The 17,688-nt window shown below is 49.5% G+C and overlaps 10 protein-coding genes across 10 annotated transcripts; 5 read left to right on the top strand and 5 right to left on the bottom strand.

Moving 5' to 3' along the window:
• Nucleotides 1–97: 97 nt before the first annotated feature.
• Nucleotides 98–1,838, bottom strand: VFPPC_14172 (P-loop containing nucleoside triphosphate hydrolase; the record flags this gene model as incomplete). The annotated part of the gene is made up of 3 exons (XM_018291942.1): nt 98–771; nt 937–1,261; nt 1,317–1,838. The coding sequence occupies 3 exons, from the start codon at nt 1,836–1,838 to the stop codon at nt 98–100; spliced, it is 1,521 nt and encodes a 506-aa protein (XP_018139865.1).
• Nucleotides 1,839–2,668: 830 nt separating this feature from the next.
• On the top strand, nt 2,669–3,502 carry VFPPC_07174 (glutathione-S-transferase theta, GST; the record flags this gene model as incomplete). The annotated part of the gene is made up of 1 exon (XM_018286082.1): nt 2,669–3,502. The coding sequence occupies one exon, from the start codon at nt 2,669–2,671 to the stop codon at nt 3,500–3,502; it is 834 nt and encodes a 277-aa protein (XP_018139866.1).
• A 555-nt stretch (nt 3,503–4,057) lies between these two features.
• VFPPC_14171 (XAP5 domain-containing protein) lies at nt 4,058–5,219 on the top strand (the record flags this gene model as incomplete). Its single annotated transcript, XM_018291941.1, has 2 exons — nt 4,058–4,795; nt 4,854–5,219. 2 exons carry the CDS (start codon nt 4,058–4,060, stop codon nt 5,217–5,219), a joined length of 1,104 nt encoding a protein of 367 aa, XP_018139867.1.
• A 162-nt stretch (nt 5,220–5,381) lies between these two features.
• VFPPC_07173 (hypothetical protein) lies at nt 5,382–5,831 on the bottom strand (the record flags this gene model as incomplete). Its single annotated transcript, XM_018286081.1, has 1 exon — nt 5,382–5,831. One exon carries the CDS (start codon nt 5,829–5,831, stop codon nt 5,382–5,384), a length of 450 nt encoding a protein of 149 aa, XP_018139868.1.
• Nucleotides 5,832–6,827: 996 nt separating this feature from the next.
• VFPPC_07172 (oxidoreductase, short chain dehydrogenase/reductase family) lies at nt 6,828–7,733 on the bottom strand (the record flags this gene model as incomplete). Its single annotated transcript, XM_018286080.1, has 1 exon — nt 6,828–7,733. One exon carries the CDS (start codon nt 7,731–7,733, stop codon nt 6,828–6,830), a length of 906 nt encoding a protein of 301 aa, XP_018139869.1.
• A 769-nt stretch (nt 7,734–8,502) lies between these two features.
• VFPPC_07171 (ADP-ribosylation factor, arf) lies at nt 8,503–10,812 on the top strand (the record flags this gene model as incomplete). The annotated part of the gene is made up of 3 exons (XM_018286079.1): nt 8,503–8,731; nt 8,818–9,496; nt 9,546–10,812. 3 exons carry the CDS (start codon nt 8,503–8,505, stop codon nt 10,810–10,812), a joined length of 2,175 nt encoding a protein of 724 aa, XP_018139870.1.
• Nucleotides 10,813–11,064: 252 nt separating this feature from the next.
• Nucleotides 11,065–11,742, top strand: VFPPC_07170 (hypothetical protein; the record flags this gene model as incomplete). The annotated part of the gene is made up of 1 exon (XM_018286078.1): nt 11,065–11,742. The coding sequence occupies one exon, from the start codon at nt 11,065–11,067 to the stop codon at nt 11,740–11,742; it is 678 nt and encodes a 225-aa protein (XP_018139871.1).
• A 203-nt stretch (nt 11,743–11,945) lies between these two features.
• On the bottom strand, nt 11,946–13,532 carry VFPPC_07169 (hypothetical protein; the record flags this gene model as incomplete). Its single annotated transcript, XM_018286077.1, has 4 exons — nt 11,946–12,877; nt 12,934–13,099; nt 13,153–13,273; nt 13,330–13,532. 4 exons carry the CDS (start codon nt 13,530–13,532, stop codon nt 11,946–11,948), a joined length of 1,422 nt encoding a protein of 473 aa, XP_018139872.1.
• Nucleotides 13,533–14,267: 735 nt separating this feature from the next.
• On the top strand, nt 14,268–14,914 carry VFPPC_07168 (hypothetical protein; the record flags this gene model as incomplete). The annotated part of the gene is made up of 2 exons (XM_018286076.1): nt 14,268–14,556; nt 14,619–14,914. 2 exons carry the CDS (start codon nt 14,268–14,270, stop codon nt 14,912–14,914), a joined length of 585 nt encoding a protein of 194 aa, XP_018139873.1.
• A 385-nt stretch (nt 14,915–15,299) lies between these two features.
• Nucleotides 15,300–16,235, bottom strand: VFPPC_07167 (hypothetical protein; the record flags this gene model as incomplete). Its single annotated transcript, XM_018286075.1, has 2 exons — nt 15,300–15,639; nt 15,730–16,235. 2 exons carry the CDS (start codon nt 16,233–16,235, stop codon nt 15,300–15,302), a joined length of 846 nt encoding a protein of 281 aa, XP_018139874.1.
• Between the last annotated feature and the right edge of the window lie 1,453 nt (nt 16,236–17,688).

The raw sequence follows: 17,688 nt of genomic DNA, 5'->3' as shown, positions 1-17,688 counted from the left end.
TACTGCTACATTGATTATCTGCCAATTACCCCAGAGTGGTGACTATTTCCCTTCATGATCTCTATCCGACATCACCTAACATTCCATCCTCTGCCTTTTAGCCAGCCATGACACTCTTCCCTCCATCTTCAGTGATTCGTTCCCTGATGCGAATCTTCATAATTCCACTGCTGAGGTGAGCCAGCCCATGGGTAGGTTCGCCATCCGTAGCGTTCTTCTTTGCCTTGTCGTTCTGCTCAATGCTCCATTTCGCAAATCCATCAGTAATTTGATCGACATCTTCAGCTCTTTTAGGCTTCTTGACGCCAACAACAGCACTCGGGCAGAACATGAGCGCTTCACCTTGACGAAGTGCAACGATTCGGTCCAAAAGTTCGTTTTGATGGTCAAGTTTTTTCTTCTCAGCGGCCCTGTCTTCTTCGTCTTGTTCGTCTTCTCCTGAACCAAGCCTGTTTCCCGGCATTGCACCTGCCAAGTGTTTTTTAATCGTAGACAGCCAGCTCGGAGAAGTGAAGCGGTGTACGAGGGTGACTGAGCAAAGATCCAACAGCTTGGGTGAGACTGTAGGCTCCTGGGTAGCAATGATGATGCGAGCCCCAAGATGTCTCTGCAGTCGAATTGTAGACAACAAAGATTCCGTCAGAGTTTGACATTCAGCGCTGTCCGTCATATACTTGTGTGCCTCGTCAAGCGCAACGACTCGCCCGATATCATGCGATTGCTTCTCCAGAAAGAGGCTCAAGCAAATATTGAACAAAGCACACGCAGACTCTGCAGTCACACAGGGACAAGATAGATCGACAATTGTAAGTTGACCGGCCTAGAAACAGGTGTATGTACAAGTTAGCGTAGATCACCCACTTGCACCTATTCAATCGTTTCTTGCCTTTGGCTCCCACGTCGTCGCGGTAATTTCGGATGTCGTCTTCTTCGTACCAAACCAGTTCCGAGCAACATGTTCCTTGGCCATGAAGCTTTCAAGCGTGTCAAGTCTTTGCTCAAGAGGCGCTTTCTGTCCGGGAGTAAGCCCTTCCAACTCAATAGCTCTCCGGAACGCTCTGTAATCGAAAGTGCCGCCATTTTGTTGTTGCTGAGTTCTGAGATCTCTCAAAATACGAGTCACAACGTGCAAATAGAGTGGCATGCCTCCCCCTTGGATGGAATTGACGGCCATGAGGTCCAGCATTCTTTTCGTATTGAGATCTTCCTGGCTAATGCGAAGCACTTGCACCTCGACATTAGGCAGTTTCCCGTACAAATCCTATTTTGCAGTCAGAATACAACCTGTCGTACATTCTATACTTTGGTCCACGTACTCTGATATTTTGTACATTGGTGGGAGGACATAGTACCCTCACTTTCACGTCCTTGTCCGATGAAATAAAGGCCGCTTCGCAGGGCTCACCTCTGGCACCGGAGAAAAAGGGGTCATAGTGAAAGACGATGCCGGTCAGAGGTCTAGGCAACGTGTTCGCGGCCGATGGGATGAGGCAGTTCTCCAGCAAGCAGCTCAAGGTATGGCTTTTGCCCGAGCCTTGACAACCACAGATGAAGATGCTGGAAGGAGCTTTGATGTTGTAATATACGCGAGGATCATCCTCAACATCGGGTGTGCTCTCAAAGTCCTGGTTTGCCCGAAGCTTGGCATCAATGCCTCCCAGCAGCCCATACTGGGTAAAAGTTGGTTCCGCCGACTTGGAGCTGTCATTCCCATGCTGTCTGACAGCTTCGGTGAATACAGGTGTACTACCTATCTCATTCTCGTCCAAGACTTTTGAATCTGGGCGAAGCAGGCCGAACTGCTTTCTGGCCACATTGGAGTCGTTTGTCCCTTCCATTGTAGATGGATGAGTCGTGGGATTCAACAATGGCTGTTTTATGGAAGAAAAGACTGTTAATATAGAGACGAGATGAAAGGATGGGTGCCAAATAAACGAAGTTTGTGTGTTTGAAGGGAAGGGAAGAGTATTGGACGAGTCGAGGTATTGGTCCGTTCCATCTGATATAAGGAGCAGCAAGAGGAGCAGTGAATGTTGCCGAGCATTCACGGGCAGTGAATCAAACGTCCACCCAACGATGGAATGCGAGAGAATGTTTTTCAATTAATTTCAATATTTTCTCAGATTTACTTCACCTCAGATACCATTTGAGCCCAGTGGGCATTTCGGCAAGTTGAGCCCCGTCGGGACTCATTGATGAACCGGGCTTAGAAGTGTCAAATTCTTTTGCAGTGTCGACCTCCGGAACGAAGATTAATGGTATAAAACAGAATGAGCATTAACCTAGCAATACAGGAAAGTTGGAGACCAAGACTGGGCCAACTCCAATACTGGGCATGTTCATGGTGTCAATTACATAACATTTGACATACGTGATTGCGCAAAGCTACAGTACTATCAAGGTCTATATCCAAGACTTTAAGATGCTCCAACTCATCACACCCTCTTTTTGTATGATTTAAGTAGAAATATGCTTTGCAATTGGTCACCCTACAAAATCAATGATACCTTAACAATAACTTGGTGTAGGTCGATTAAGAGGCTAGTTGCGGGGAGGCGGGGTTTCGCATTGATGGAACTATCACGTCATTCCAACGCATACAACTTCACTCACGCATCGTTTCTCAATCCCAGCCATCTCCAAACACTGGACATTGATTCAATAAGTTATGGCCGACGTTGACACTTCGCTTCCTCCAGAACCTTCCGGAGCCGCTGCCGAGCTAGCCGCCCGCCATGCCTCAGAACATCCACTCAAACTATACGGCGGATGGTTCTGCCCCTTCGTTCAGCGAGCATGGATTACACTTTGTGAGAAGGAAATTCCTCATCAGTACGTTGAGATCAATCCGTACAAGAAGGAAGCCGATTTCCTAGCCATGAATCCTCGCGGTTTGGTGCCAACACTTGCCGTGCCGGTTGGTTCGGAAGGGAAGGACCAGAAGCCATTGTATGAGAGCTTGGTGATCTGCGAGTACTTAGAGGACGCATATTCAGATGAAGCCAAGTATGGCCGTCGTTTGCTTCCGTCAGATCCCTACGAAAAAGCCCGGGCTCGGTTGTGGATCGATCACATCAGCACCAGGATCATCCCGGCGTTTTACAAGTTTCTGCAGCATACTCCAGAGAAGCCGTATAGCATTGGGCAGGCTCGTGCCGACTTTCACGGCCATATTCGAACACTGACGGAGCAGATGGATCCTGATGGGCCGTGGTTCTTGGGCGAGCAAATCAGCTTGGTGGATATCAGTTTGGCACCGTGGGCAAAACGACTTTGGTTGCTGGATCACTACAAATCAGGTGGGCTGGGTATTCCCCAGGATGATGGAGATGCTGTTTGGCAACGCTGGGCCAAGTGGTATAATGCCATTGTCACTCGGAAGAGCGTCCAGGATACTTGGAGCGCGGATGAGAGATATATTATTGCGTATAAACGCTACGCAGACGATACGACGAACTCTCTTGTTGGGCAGGCAACGAGACAAGGGCAAAGGTTACCTTGATGTGTTTGTTCTGTTATCTTGTTCAGAAACGAGCAGTCCAGGATGGTCAGGAGACTCACCCAGAGTATTATGCTGCAGGGTACAATTTTATTACCAGAGAATCGTGAATCCAAATAATAGCTAAGAAGAGTATCCCCGACCACAGGCTATATGTAACTTGGCTTTCAAAGGGTCAAGCTTCTGGCGTCCAACATTAGGAGTGTCTGTTTACGACGAAGCATGATAAATCCTTCCGAATTATGTTGTGATTTCTGCCGGGCCCTATCTCGAAGAGGCGCTTAAGAAAACAAAAACATTCTTACTTTTTATTTATCACCATTGAGTCGTCTTTTACGTTCTCAATCTCTGGCACGCCTTTATCATGGACATCCGGAACACGCCCAATGTGTAGGGTAGGCACACGCACTGTATTGTAAGTGCAAATGTCCAGCTAAGTACAGTGTCAATTACAGCGGGCCGTTGCGCAAACTGTATGTTGGTATTTATCTGTCAAATGAGGCAACCTCGCGCAACATTGAACCTCTTCGCAATCAAGTCCACGGCCACGCCGCCAACATGTCCGACCAAGGCGCCTCGCGTTTCACTCCGCAAAACAAGTCGACGCACGAGCGCCTATCGACAAACACTGTTGGTCTTGTCGCGCTATCCGACTTTCGCAAACGAAGAGCAGAGGTGCTCGAGCAGCAGGAGCGAGAAGCTCGCGAGGCAGCAATCTCAGGCACGTCCACACCGGACCGTTCTTTGACAGGCACTCCTGACAACGCCGGCAGTGACTCCAACAGCGGCATTGGTTTGCGGCCGCTGAAGAAAAAGAAGAAGCAGGGAAAGAAACTACTGTCCTTTGACGACGAGGAAGATGCCGACAGCGAAGCTAGCGCCAACACTGGCCCGAAGACCAAAGCGAAGGATACGGATACAGACCACGATAGAGAGACGAGCAAGAGCAAAATCAAAGCAAATGCGAGTATTGGAATCGTTCCAAAATCCGTGACGAAATCCGCATTGCGAAAAGAAGCTGCCGAGCGAGAAGCCCTGCGACGCGAGTTTGTGGCAGTTCAGGAAGCTGTCAAGGCTACCGAATTTGCGATTCCTTTTGTATTCTACGATGGAGCGCACACGCCGGGTGGAAGCGTACGAATGAAGAAGGGAGACTTTGTCTGGGTGTTTTTGGACAAGAGCCGCAAAGTTGGTGCCGAGCTGGGCGTCGGCGATCAAAGTAATGCACGCCGAGCTTGGGCACGGGTTGGAGTGGATGACTTGATGCTCGTAAGAGATACGGTTATTATTCCACATGTATGTTCTATGTATTCTCATTCTATAATACTGTGTGACGCTGACCAATATATTCTAGCATTACGACTTTTACTTCTTCGTCATGAATAAAAGCACCGGGCCTGGTGGCCGCCGATTATTCGACTATAGCTCCGAGGCACCCAAGGGGAGGGAACCGGTCAAGGATGAACTCGACCCATCTGCTGTCGACCATCTCAGCACAGCGGCGTCGCGGGCAGCTGCGGCGAAGTCTTTGATGGATATCAGCACCCTTGAAGGGGCATCGGAAGATCCCACACTGACCAAAGTGGTGGATCGTCGCTGGTATGAGAGAAACAAACATATATACCCGGCCAGCACTTGGCAGGAGTTTGATCCAGAGAAGGACTATACCAGCGAGGTTCGGAAGGATACCGGCGGCAACACGTACTTTTTCTCGAAATGAGACTATGTCGTGGACCTGATTATTGGCGGGTTCTAGTATATGGCGCAAGGGCTGCTTCGCCTACAACTCGTGGTTTGGTTGAAGTATCCGATATGCCGGAAATGAAGATTTTCACAGTTGGTGTGAAGGCGATTTTCTCATCGAATTTTTCGCTTTTCAACTTCATCCGCAGAACTGCCACACGGCAAACGATGCCCCGCCCACTACCAACCACCCTGGCCAGAACAACAACAAGATGACGGAGTTTCCACTCCCAAGAATGAAGACGGCAAACTCGTAAAAGAGCTTCTTCCTCAGCATGCGGGTTGTTTTGGCGTCCCAGACATCGGCAAGTGCCCTGGCAGACATACTGAGGCCGTGAAAGGCCCCCAACTTGGTAGCGATGTAGGCTTGGATGGCGAGGAAACGACTTGCATAGAGGGCGTTGACAAAGGCTATGCTCGTGACAAAATAGGCATGAATGTACAGAAATGAGGAAAAAGTGCTAATAAAGTATTGGAAGCGGGCGGCAAACGCGAGGACAGGACCAAGACGACTGATCAAAGTCGAGTGGGGGTTGAGGGAAACACCCGGCTCCACCCTGGAAGCTGTGAGAAGCGATCCCTTGTCCATTATTGCAAGTGCCCGCCTATTAAGACTTTTGGTCATTGAATATAGGCGAGGGAGAAGGGGGAAGAATCGAACGGGGAGCGTTCAATGTTGTTATATTGAAGTTGTCGACATAGTTGCGTTAACGATGGCTTCTTTATGAACTAAACCCTCAACCTCACTCTCATATGCCCCTCCACCAAGACCCCTCTTGAGTGTTTACAAAACCATCCAACCAAAAGCCCTGTATTGAGCAGATGTAGCAACACGGCGCCAAGTTGGGTTTGACAGATGGAGTCTGGTCGGGTTCCTCGACTCAGCGCAGGGGGCACATTGCCGATTCGCGACGCTTCACTCGTCCAGCCGGGGCACGGGCAAGACGGGGTGGCTTGATGTGAACAAAGGATGAATGTCCGTAGACTTTTGTAAAGCACCGGTTTGCAAGCTTTAACACTGAAGCCATCAGACCCGACAAGTCCCGTCTTGGAGCGAACGACGCAACCACACTCTTCCACGTGGGGCCGCTGATTCGTCGGACGGCCCGAGTGCAGCGTCCGGAGCGCATTTGCCGCGTCGATTTGGGAATGCCATCCCGTCTGGATCTAGATACGAACTGGTGGCGGGTTCTTATTTATTGGCATTGCAGGATTGGAGAGGGGTTTAGGGCTGGTTCGTCCAGTTGGTGAAGAATCTGAAGATGCATACATGCAGGTGATTGCGGGGTTGGAGATGCATGACGGAAGTGCAGTTTGGTGCATCTCGGATGTAGATGCCCATTATGGTAAGCCGGTTCTTTGAGATGGTTTGCTCCGAGGAGTTTGGGAGAGCGAGCCTGTGTAATTTATGAATGTCGTGTGACTGGTGGATGAATTTCATTAATTTATTTACCTCAATTGAAGAGTGGGAGTCAGACCGTGTAAGATGTCTTTAGTGTACATATGTAAGTCATGATTCTCAGCATACGGCTTCAACACAATGTTGTCGTTTCTCCTTAATACTCGACATCTAACCTCACGTCTATCAAAACACCACGCCGCCCCCATCGCAAATGATATCCGCCCCATTCATATAAGAGCCCGCCCTGCTCACCAACATGACCACCACGCCCGCCACCTCCTCCGGCAATCCCATCCTCCCAAACGGATTCCTCTCACACCACGACCTCCTCGCGTCCGCCAGCCCATCACCCTCATTCAGCACCGTATCCATGTACCCGGGGCTCACGCTATTCACCGTGATCCCATATCTCGCCCACTCCGCCGCCAGCGAGCTCTTGAGCATCACAACCGCCGCCTTGCTCACGTTATACGCAACCTGCGGCTGGGGATAGTTGACCCTGTGCGCTGAAATAGACGCGGTGAGCACAATCCTCCCTCCCGTACCTTGCTTGACCATTTGACGGGCTGCGGCTTGGGCGCATAGAAACGTGCCCGTGGTGTTGACGTCGATGATTTTGCGGAACTGCGACGCCGGCATGTCGAGGGCGTGTTCGCAGCCCACGATGCCGGCGAAGCAGATGAGTATGTCAACGGAGCCGAGGCGGGTGACGGTCTCGGCGACAGAGGTAGATACTTGGTTTTCATCGGTGACATCCACGGGGAGTGCCTCAATTTTGGTGTCGGGGAATTCTGACTGCAGGGCTTGGATGCTGTCTTTGCTGGCGGAGATGTTGAGGTCGAACAGCATGAGGCCCGATAGGCCGTGCTGGAGGAGGGCGCGTGCAGTTTTGAGGCCGATTGCTCCGGTGCCGCCTGTTATTATGGCGTTGCCGGATATGCTGAAGCGGCCGGCTGCTGAGTCGCGGGTGAGATTGTTGGTGGGTGTGTTGATGGTGTATTTGGCGTCGTCGCCTTGGGCGAGCGTCATGAAGGGGATGGTGCGTTTGGTGAGAGCTTCGCGCTCGGAGAGGTGTGATTGTGAGGCCATAGCGGTGTGTTGATGTTTTTGGTTTGAAATGTTATGCTAGTATGATAACTTGAGAATTGATATGAATATATGTCTGCTCAGAGTTTATTTGTATGTATGATGTATGATGTATTGTTTGAATGCCCCGCGGATCAATGATGATTTGCGGGGTGACAGTCGCCCACATATTGTGCCAATTCGGAGGGCTGCAATCCGACGATGGTGTTCAAACTTCACCATGTCTTTTTGAATATTCATACTTGATGCTATTATTTGGAATGGTGTAAGATGAGTGGTGGTCAGGGTCGGCATTGCGCACCGACCAAATTGGACTTGAAAATGCCCAATGTCACACATACAACCACCAACATTGAAACTGATGCCTGCTCATCTCAACAAACACTTGTTCATTTCATCCCATTTTTCCAGTTCTAATCAATATTCATCGCACCAAATACCGGTGCCTGTGACATTTCATCATTAACCAACCATGTCGGCTGTGCTTTATTTCAGCCTCACCATGAAGCCCCGTTATGGTCTAGACACACGAGGCATTCCACGCGCCTCTCAGGCTGCCTCACACAAATATCCTGGGTCTGAACAGGCTGCGAGATAAATCCACCATCTGGCCAGTTTTCACTCCAGCTTCTTGCCACGACTTCATGACAGTGACGAGTATATGAAGCGCAATGTGTTCAATTGCTCAGTTTTAGCCTGTACATAATCCGACAATACTTATACCCTCGTGCAACTCCAGCATACAACATGAGTAAGTCAGACTGCCACCACCATGCTTACAGCCTCGTTGACGCAATTGAAAGAGCTCGCAGCATGGCTGTTGGGCAAGACCCCAGAGTATCGGGTCATGATTATGGGCTTCGATGCCGTGGGGAAAACTACGCTGCTGTACCAATTGAAACTGCCTAATGAGAAGATCACCACCATTCCCACCATTGGGTTCAATGTCGAGACGGTGGAAAGCTCACAGGGCCACAAGTTTACATTTTGGGATGTTGGAGGTATGGGCACATTTCCGCTTAATATGTCATATCTACAGTGAAATAGTGAGCATGTATCGTCTGGATATGCTAACATTCTCATCTAGGTTGTGATAAAATCAGACCCCTATATCGACACTACTTCCCCGGCACAGACGCCTTCTTATTCGTAGTCGACTGTTCAGATGCCGAAAGATTCAACCAAGTTGTTGAAGAAATACAGCGTATTCTCATGGACGTGTCTGACGAACCCGGCAAGAAGAAGCTGTGGGTTGTCCTCAACAAGCAGGATCTCCTCCCGCTAGAAAAGCGCGATGAAGTAGTCAAAGGCATGAGAGAAAGATTAGAGAAGGACCTAGCCAGATGTGTAAAGTACGGACCGGTACGCATCTTTGGACCAACTGGCTTCAACGCTTTCGAGCATCATCACGCCTCCGCGTTACTGGAAGAGGTCGCCGACGCAATGCAGGGCAAGGAGCCTGCCAAGCCATCAACAACAAAGAAATCCGACAAGTTGGACAATGTTGTCAGTGAAGCAGATTTGAAACAGCGCATCGAAGAAAACGCCAAGGAAAATGGAGCGCCTTCTGAGGAGTTCTGGCAAAATTTCCTTGACGCAGACTTGCCTGTCTGGGACCACTACAACCATCTGCGAGCGGGCTATCTTGTGCTTCTGGAGGGAATTGCCTACAGAAATAGTGTCATGAACTGCGCGGACATGTTTATGAATCATTTGGATATGTTGAGGGCCAAGAAACCGGAGAGATTCAGAAACACGACGCACCGGTATGATGATTTTGATACACATAGCTGTATTTACGCTGACTGGATGCAGAACCATGACGATATTCTGGCTCTTTCAGCTGCAAGTAGCTGCTGTCAGATACGCACACTTCAAAAACTTGATAGGTCTCCCTTCTCGAGACGACTTTGTCCCTATGCTCTTCCACACCCCGGAGATTATTGACGCCGGGCTATGGCGAAAACATTACTCCAAAGAGCTCATGTTTTCGCCTAAAGCCCGCGCCAGCTGGGTCTTGCCCGACATGGCACCATTGCCGTCTATTACGCACCCCGTTGAGCGGGAATCCACGTCAGAAGAGTTACTACAGGAGGATAAGGACCTTTTGATACGATTTGCTCTGACCGTTATTCAGAGCACATCTGGGACTAACCTTCGACGGGGGGAAGTCATCAAGAATGCGTTGAGTACCTTGCAGACATCCATCATGCAGAAGAGAGCGTCAATGGTGAATATAGAACCCTACTCGGAGACACAGGCCTATTTCTGGATTCAGTTCGTCCATGCGGCCCTTGCGTCTCTCCAGTCGGTGCCTGGGTCCGGATTAAAGGGCATGGCTGGGTGGCACGGGTCAATGAACACTCTGACACTCGCGGCATTCAAGGCTCTCTTCGACATATCTGGTAACGAGTGGCAAGTGTACTACTCACGACCACTGTGGGAAAGCATGAAGGCCCGTATTGGCTTTGTCAATCCTGATAAAAAGCCTTTACCCGGGCTTATTTCCATCCCACCACAGTCCAACACCAAGGGCATCAAACTGAAGACCATGTCCAAAGGTGGACTCGGCATCGCCACAACACAACGAATGCCGCCACCAGAAAGTCTTGCCGTGATGGTAGCAGCTGTATGTGATGCAGCGGCTTTGTCGGAGGCAGACTCCATGGCCGGGATAGTCAAGACACATTCGGAGCTTATTGTGTTTCTGTACGATAGGCTGGTGGCTAGCCTGAGTTCTCGAAACGACTTAGATGGTAGCCTAGTTGCCGCTTCGAAGAGACGAAATGATCTTGTGGAAGCTATTGACGAAGCGTTGGAGGTTTCAGGCCCGTCGATTGAAGGGCTTACACGCAAAATGTTTTGGATCCAGCAGGTTTTGGCGGCTGCTGAACAAACTGCGGAGAACTCGACATTCGACCACTTTATGAATTCGAATCCTCACCTGGCGTATGAGGGCTTGCCTTTGATGTATTACTCTGAGATGATTTTGAATAGTAGTGAAGCCAAGGAGGTGTTTATACCTCCTGATCGGAGACCGTTTCCTAGCGTGGTTGCTGCAGGGCAGCGGTCTTCAACGTAGGGATTTGTCTGGCGCGACTTGGGCATGTATAGGAATATGATACTTTGAATATGATTATGTTTATATAGTGTTTTCTATAGATACGTTCCAAAATTTGGTTGAGTCGACAATTGCCATGTTGAAAGACCACTTATTAGCAGGCTTAGTAACATCTCGGCTTTCACTCATGGCAGGCTCGTATTCCTCTCACCCACAAACACCAAACACCTCCTCATTGCAATAACGGCATTACCCAGGACACCAATCGCCAAAATGGCCATCTCAACACAGATCCAACAAGATGCCGAAATCATCTACAACTACCACCAAATGCACATGCCCATCCACCCCGCCGACGCAATCTTCTGCCTCTGCAGCCTCGACACCCGCGTGGCCGCCCACGCAGCCCAGCTGTACCTAGACGGCCTGGCCCCCTACTTAATATACTCCGGTGACTCGGGCAAGCTCACCGAAGGCCGTTTCACCAAGACTGAGGCAGAAGTCTTTGCGGACATTGCTCGAGGAATGGGGGTGCCGGACGACAAAATCATAGTGGAGCCTAAAGCGACGAATACCGGCGAGAATGTGCGCTTCACGTATGCGTTGCTGCAGAAGATGGGCATCCATCCAAAGTCACTGATTTTAGTGCAAAAGCCGTACATGGAGCGCCGAACGTACGCTACGTTTAAGAAGCAGTGGCCGGAGGAGACGAGCTTCACGGTTACTTCGCCACCGTTTCGGTTTGATGAGTATCCGGATGAGGATAATCCTAGGGATTTGGTCGTCAACATCATGGTTGGTGATCTTGTGAGGATTAGGGATTATCCGGCGAGGGGATTTCAGATCGAGCAGGATATTCCGGCGGAGGTGTGGGCGGCGATGGAGAGATTGGTGAGTGCGGGTTTTGATCAGCATTTGCCGGAGGGGTTTTTGGTGAATGGATTGAATTGATGTAGATTGGCAAATTTAGATATAGAATAGACTTGACATGAACAAGATGTTTTGAAACGTCGTCCCTCAGTTTATGGCGGCTTCACGTGTTTACATGTGTTTTTCCATCACGCTCAAAAGCTGTCATGAGCTCGATTCATTTTTGTAGGCGCCTTATAGTAACCGGGTATATGCTTCATAAGTTACTTGCTCAAAGCGAGCTATCATTGTTGTACATTTGCTGCTGCTTTAGCAGTCGATTTCAGAAATCCCTGAAAGCTCTCAAAAGCAGTGGCATCCAATCCTTCCATCCATCGACATCCTACATCAACCTGCTTCATGGACACGTGAATCCATACTTTGAAGCCAAAGGCACACTTCGGTTCACCCCCCGAAGCTACCTCATCTTTGTTCCCACCGGGATCCTCCTGCTCTCTCTTCTTTTTTCTCCGCCATGCTCTCGCCCATACTTTATCGACAGCCCGGCCAACTCCTTCATAGTTTTGTGTGTCCCACTCCCAAGATATCAAGTCCAATGACTCAATAGCAGCTGTGATTTTGGAAGCAAATTCACCAATTTTGTCCGTTAATTCGACAGAAATTACCTGCATCTCTGTCACAGGAGGAAGAATGTTCTTTGACGCCGCAGAATTTGTGCCCCTGGCGACATGCTGTGCCGGACGCATTGGTTGAAATGACCATGCAATGGCCCATCTTCGCGTTTTGTTCCCTTGCACAAATTCCGTGACTGCGTAGTTTTCAATCCCAGTTGTTCGAAGCTGCTCTATGAACCTTGTGAGATTGGAGAGAAACCCAAACATGGCAGTGTACCACCGTACTCTGTCCCGTAGAACGCATGACTCCTTGAATATGTGGTTGACAAACGAGAGTTCACCCCCTGGCGTGACCATTTCCGTTTTGCTGCCTGTGCATGCCGTATATGGCGGCCGTTTCTTTTTCTTTGCGCTACTGAGCAATTCCTCCTCCGACGTGTAGAATGGCGGATTGGTCATGGTGAAGTCGATGGACTTCAGGCCAACTTCATCGAGGGGTATGAATGGGCTGTCGGGAGAACGTGCCACGATGTTGATGCGATTTGACAGACCATTTATTTGGACATTCTTCTTGGCCCATTTCAAACTTTCGGTATCAATGTCTGTTACGTGTTAGCATGGCCAGCTTCCAACATTGGCAAGTTGTAGGCGGACGTACCAGTCGCAAGGAATGACCAAGGCCGTTGGGCACAGCCTAAGAGAGGATAGATGCAGCTCGCACCGGTTCCAATATCCAAACCTGTGAGCTTTTGCCCGGGTTCGTTGTACGACGATGTATCGAGCAGGTCTTTCAGCCATAGGATATAATTATGGCGGTTCGGGACCTTGAGTTGATCAGTAAGTAAGGCCAGCATATAAAATGACGCCAATGACTTACCGGTGGACATAGTCTGTCATCTGGAAGCTCTATCTTGATACCAAAATCCAACTTGAGAAGCGTTTTGGTCAGCTGCATCACTGATTTTGGGTCTCTAAAATCCAAGTCTCGGCCTTTGGTCCTGCCAACATATTAGCTTCGTCAACAGAGTGAACTCCAGTGGAAAGTGAGACTAACACGGCGGCAAATTCGGGATCCAACCGAGATAGCTCTTTGAAGTCGGGTGGTTTTGAATAGAGGTCCCGGAATCGACGATCTACCTCATGTCTACTTGGTTTTCTGTCCGTAGGCTTGCTGGTTGCTTGAGCCAGAGACTGGTCCTCTGATTGCGCCTGGGCATACGGATCAGCCTCTGATGAAGCCCGTCGTTTGCGAGACATCTGTCTGGTAATTTATTGATGTTTTGATGGCATGTTAGAAATTTGGCACAGATGACTATGATCAAGTCGACGTTTTGATGGAGGAGGCGAAGTGACGGAACAGGACTGAGCAGTCGACAAAAAACAGGTGGGGCTCTCGATGTCCATCTACATGTACAGTTCTCAGTCGCCTGAACCTTTTATCACCTTCGTCTCCAAAATGGCACTACTTGGTGATTCCGCATTTCACATCGCCAGTTGAAGAATAAAACAGTATCCATCACCTTGAAGTGCGAAGCTGTGTGGCTCCCCATCACAATTGTCACAGTGGCTTGCGCAATTCTAATTTGCGCTACGTAGGACGGAGTACAATGTCTTGCTTTTTCTGGCCAGGGACATTATCCATGCACTCACTCACTCACTTCCCTGATGTTGATAGCAGGTTCCTGTTGGTACCTCAGCTTGATGAAATGCGGCAAAAGTGACAATGTCACAATTATATGATACTTCTATCCTAGGGCTGAGAAATCGGACTGCAAAGCCAATCAGCGAAATCGCTTGCACGTCGCACACATAATTTATATCTGTGCCAGGGTCTCGGTTGATAGCTCCTTTACATGGGTCAATTCACGCGTGTCGCGTACACGCAATATCTGCCTCTCCTGGCAACAAGACCAGCGATATTCGTGCCTCATCTCCAAATTGTTATCCTATATTCACAGAGGTATCGCGTTTGGGCCCAGGAAGTGCGGTCTAATGGCTTCAAAGCCAGCTACTCCGACCATCATCGACCTCGTCCAAGCCAGCAACGCGACATGTCGAATGCTGCTGTACGGGCTCTGTCGCCACGATCAAACTCGAGCAAAGGCACTGAAGCTCTTAGCTGATCTTGAAGGCGAAAGAGGCCTTTTCGCTGAGCAGCCTCGCAATGGCGTCCAGCGCGGTGTGAAGCGCAAGGCCGAAGAAGATCTTCAATTGTGCCAACGATGTGGCGAGCCGTTTTCAGAGGGAGTCAACAAGTATAAGGAATGTTACTTTCATGACGGTGAGCACCGTCCTATTTTGTCCAGCAAGAAGGGAAGAGAGTGATTTATTTATGTAATTTAGGCGATTTGGAGGCAGACTATGAGTCTGGTGTCTGGGCCGACCATGACGAGACAACCCATGGTCCAATCGACACTGAGGAGAATCGAGAAGACTATCCTGAAGGGTTCGACTGGTCGTGCTGCGATAAACCCGGCGATGAGCCGGGCTGCAAAGTAGGGCATCATCATTCTCTGGCGGACTTGTCCAAGAAGGGGAAGTATTCGTTGGATACGGATAGTGTCATTGGGGCTGATGAGGTGGATGACAGTGATGATTATGACGAAGAGGAGGGCGAGGATGAGGGTGTAGATGAGTAAATTGACGTGGCTTTGGTTCACCATGCTACTGGCTGAAGTAGACTCCGATATTCTCCAAGTTTCATGGATGACGGGCCAACCGATCACTGCACAAAGCAAATAAATCAGTTTGGCAAAATTGACTACATTCAGACATTCGTATACAATTCAGTTGAGGGCGTTCATTCCTCCCTCTGGCGTCAGTTGGAACTCTTGAGGGCCTTGCACACTTGTGCTGAATACGGGGTCGATATATTCTCCACGCAAATATGTTTGTCTTGGAAAGATGAACGACTCCCATTGAAAGCATGTCTAGACAAATGGTTGCAGTCTCGTTATTCATTACGTGTATGTTCCTAATGCGTCAAGATAATATAACAAAATAAAATGCCTGACTGATATACAATTACCACAAAAGCACCCTCCACCGCCATCCCTCAAAGACCCTCAAATCACCCTCACTTATATTCGGATCTCCCCTCTCAACACTCTCCGTCAACTTCCTCAGCCTTCTGTTCAACGTCTTGGCCACTCTGATGGTCACTTCATTCTGAAACACGTACAAAATAGAAAACACAAAAAAGGCAATCTTGGCAAGCATGCCCCCGCCAAGGATTGCGTTTTTAATTCCAGAAAGCAAGCCCTTGGATTTGCGGAAGGCGTACTCTGTGTCATTGGATGACAATTGGGACTCCTCGTCGGAGTTGCGGCGGAAGATTCTGCGGACAGCAGGGATGAATGCCGCGCTGGGGATGGCAGTTAGAGTCAAGTTCTTTTTTAAAATGATTACCTGATTTGTGGAATTGGGTTGATGGTGAAGTGATTATACTACTTACATTGCGCCTCCTACGAGAAATCTCCGCCATCGTTGATTCTCGGCGGCTTTTGCTAGGGCTCTGACCTCGGCTTGCAGGTTGCTCAGGTCACCTATTAATATGCCGGCTTGGTTTCTTAAACGGGATTCAAGCTCGAAGCTGCCGCCTTGTTGCAATTGGGCGCGGACGCTCAGGAATTCGCGGAGATGGAATTGGGTGCTTGCTCTGACGTTGCGAACATCAACTGCTGCGGGAGGAGCCATGGGCGTCAATGTGTGTCCCGGCACGGTTGGGATGCTCATTGTGCTTCCAGGATGATCTGGTATTTGGGACTCTGGTCCGAGGTGTAAGGCTAGGCCTTGACCTGGTGGTGGTCCTGGCGGAGGAGGACCCAGAGGAATACCTGGGGGAGGACCGGGAGGACCTTGTGATCCTGGAGGAGGTGGAAAGTATGGCGCATTGGATGGTGATGATATGGGTTGGGGATCGATGGGCCGCATGGGCGGTTGGGAGCTTGACGATGCCATTTTGTGGCGGGTGTGAATTCGATGAGACTCAAAGGATGAAAAATGAAAAGATGCGATCAAAATAACATGTCGGAGGAGCGATTTGGATGCACTGCCACTTTTGGGCGGTTGAGGTTGGTGGTTAAGTGTAGAGTTGATTTGAGGAGGCTGGTAAGTTGGCAACATGAAGTCTGGTGCTTGAAGTGCATGTGGGCAGCCCACACCAGTTGACCTGCATACGAGTCTCTGACTCCTCCATCACATCCACCTCCAAGCTTCATAATCACCATCGACAATATCGCAGAACCTGGCATGGCATCATTCAATTGCGGAGCCACGCCTGCGATCCTAGCCACATCTACAAGATGTTCCAAACCATGGCACTTGTGATGGCTGATCCAGGTTGTTGTTGACAGTAACATCGAGTCTAGGTCACGATTACGCCGAGCTTTCGACGGAGAAAATGCCAACCTTGTCCCTTTGACGCATGGCCTAATACCCACAATCCGGGCAGAATTTTGTCCGCGACAAATACGACAGGTCTCATCGTGTTTCAAGGAACGGTCGACCGTGGAGAGGATGGATGATTCCCAGCTACGTTGGTCCTGAGTCTTGACCTCAACAACATCGAGTTTGGGTCGTCTTTGCTCTGGGAGTAGCAATCCCTGCAAGTATGTAACATTGCGCATTTGGCAGATGGGCCGATGGATCGATTTCGCCTGTTTAGAACTCATATCAAATGTAGACAACCCTCACATATGGCCGCAAAAGAAGCAACCTATCCTTCTAATGACATTCCATCCTCACCCGTGCATATCGCCAACGATTACACCTTAGTCTCCTTCTTTCATGCGTAACTTGCTTACGCAAAGACGACCGGGAACATGGACTTCACTCTGGCTCCCTCGGAATTCAGTTCCACCTGATCTAATGATTCTCTCAAGCTCCGTCTACCGTTCGGGCTTGCGTCATGGTGCTGTTGGCAAGTAGTTTGACTTGGCGTGCATCTGACGGACACCCAACCACAAAGCCATATTTCATGTAACGCTTGGGTCATGTTGTTCCTGGAATTTGGCTGGTTTCAATATTCCGACGAGCACAGAGTCTAAAACAGTACACGTCCCTCATGGGAGACCGGTGAGGCCACTTGTTGTACGTGTTGCCGTGGTGCCAGGGACGATGGGGTGATCACAGCGTTCTCGGCGCTCTTTCAAAATTTTGTGCTTGTTCGGGCAGCGCATCTTGCGCTTCGAAGCACGTAACAGCGACGCCGGAATGGGGCGTCCCCAGTGTCAAAAGCGTCTTCAAAATTGGCATGCCAATGACTGCCGTGGGTGTAAATCCACATACCATGGGGAGTTCTTTGTTTCTTGCTCTACTTAAAGTCAGTCTCAAGCATTTACACTTTTAAGAATCTGAGAAGCGTTCTTCGCAAACAATTCTTAAGCGTCTGTACCATCCAACCGAAAGCCAT

The sequence above is a fragment of the Pochonia chlamydosporia genome, chromosome 7 (genome assembly GCF_001653235.2).
Source record: "Pochonia chlamydosporia 170 chromosome 7, whole genome shotgun sequence".
NCBI lineage: Eukaryota > Fungi > Ascomycota > Sordariomycetes > Hypocreales > Clavicipitaceae > Pochonia > Pochonia chlamydosporia.
This window is presented reverse-complemented; position numbering and strand designations above follow the sequence as displayed.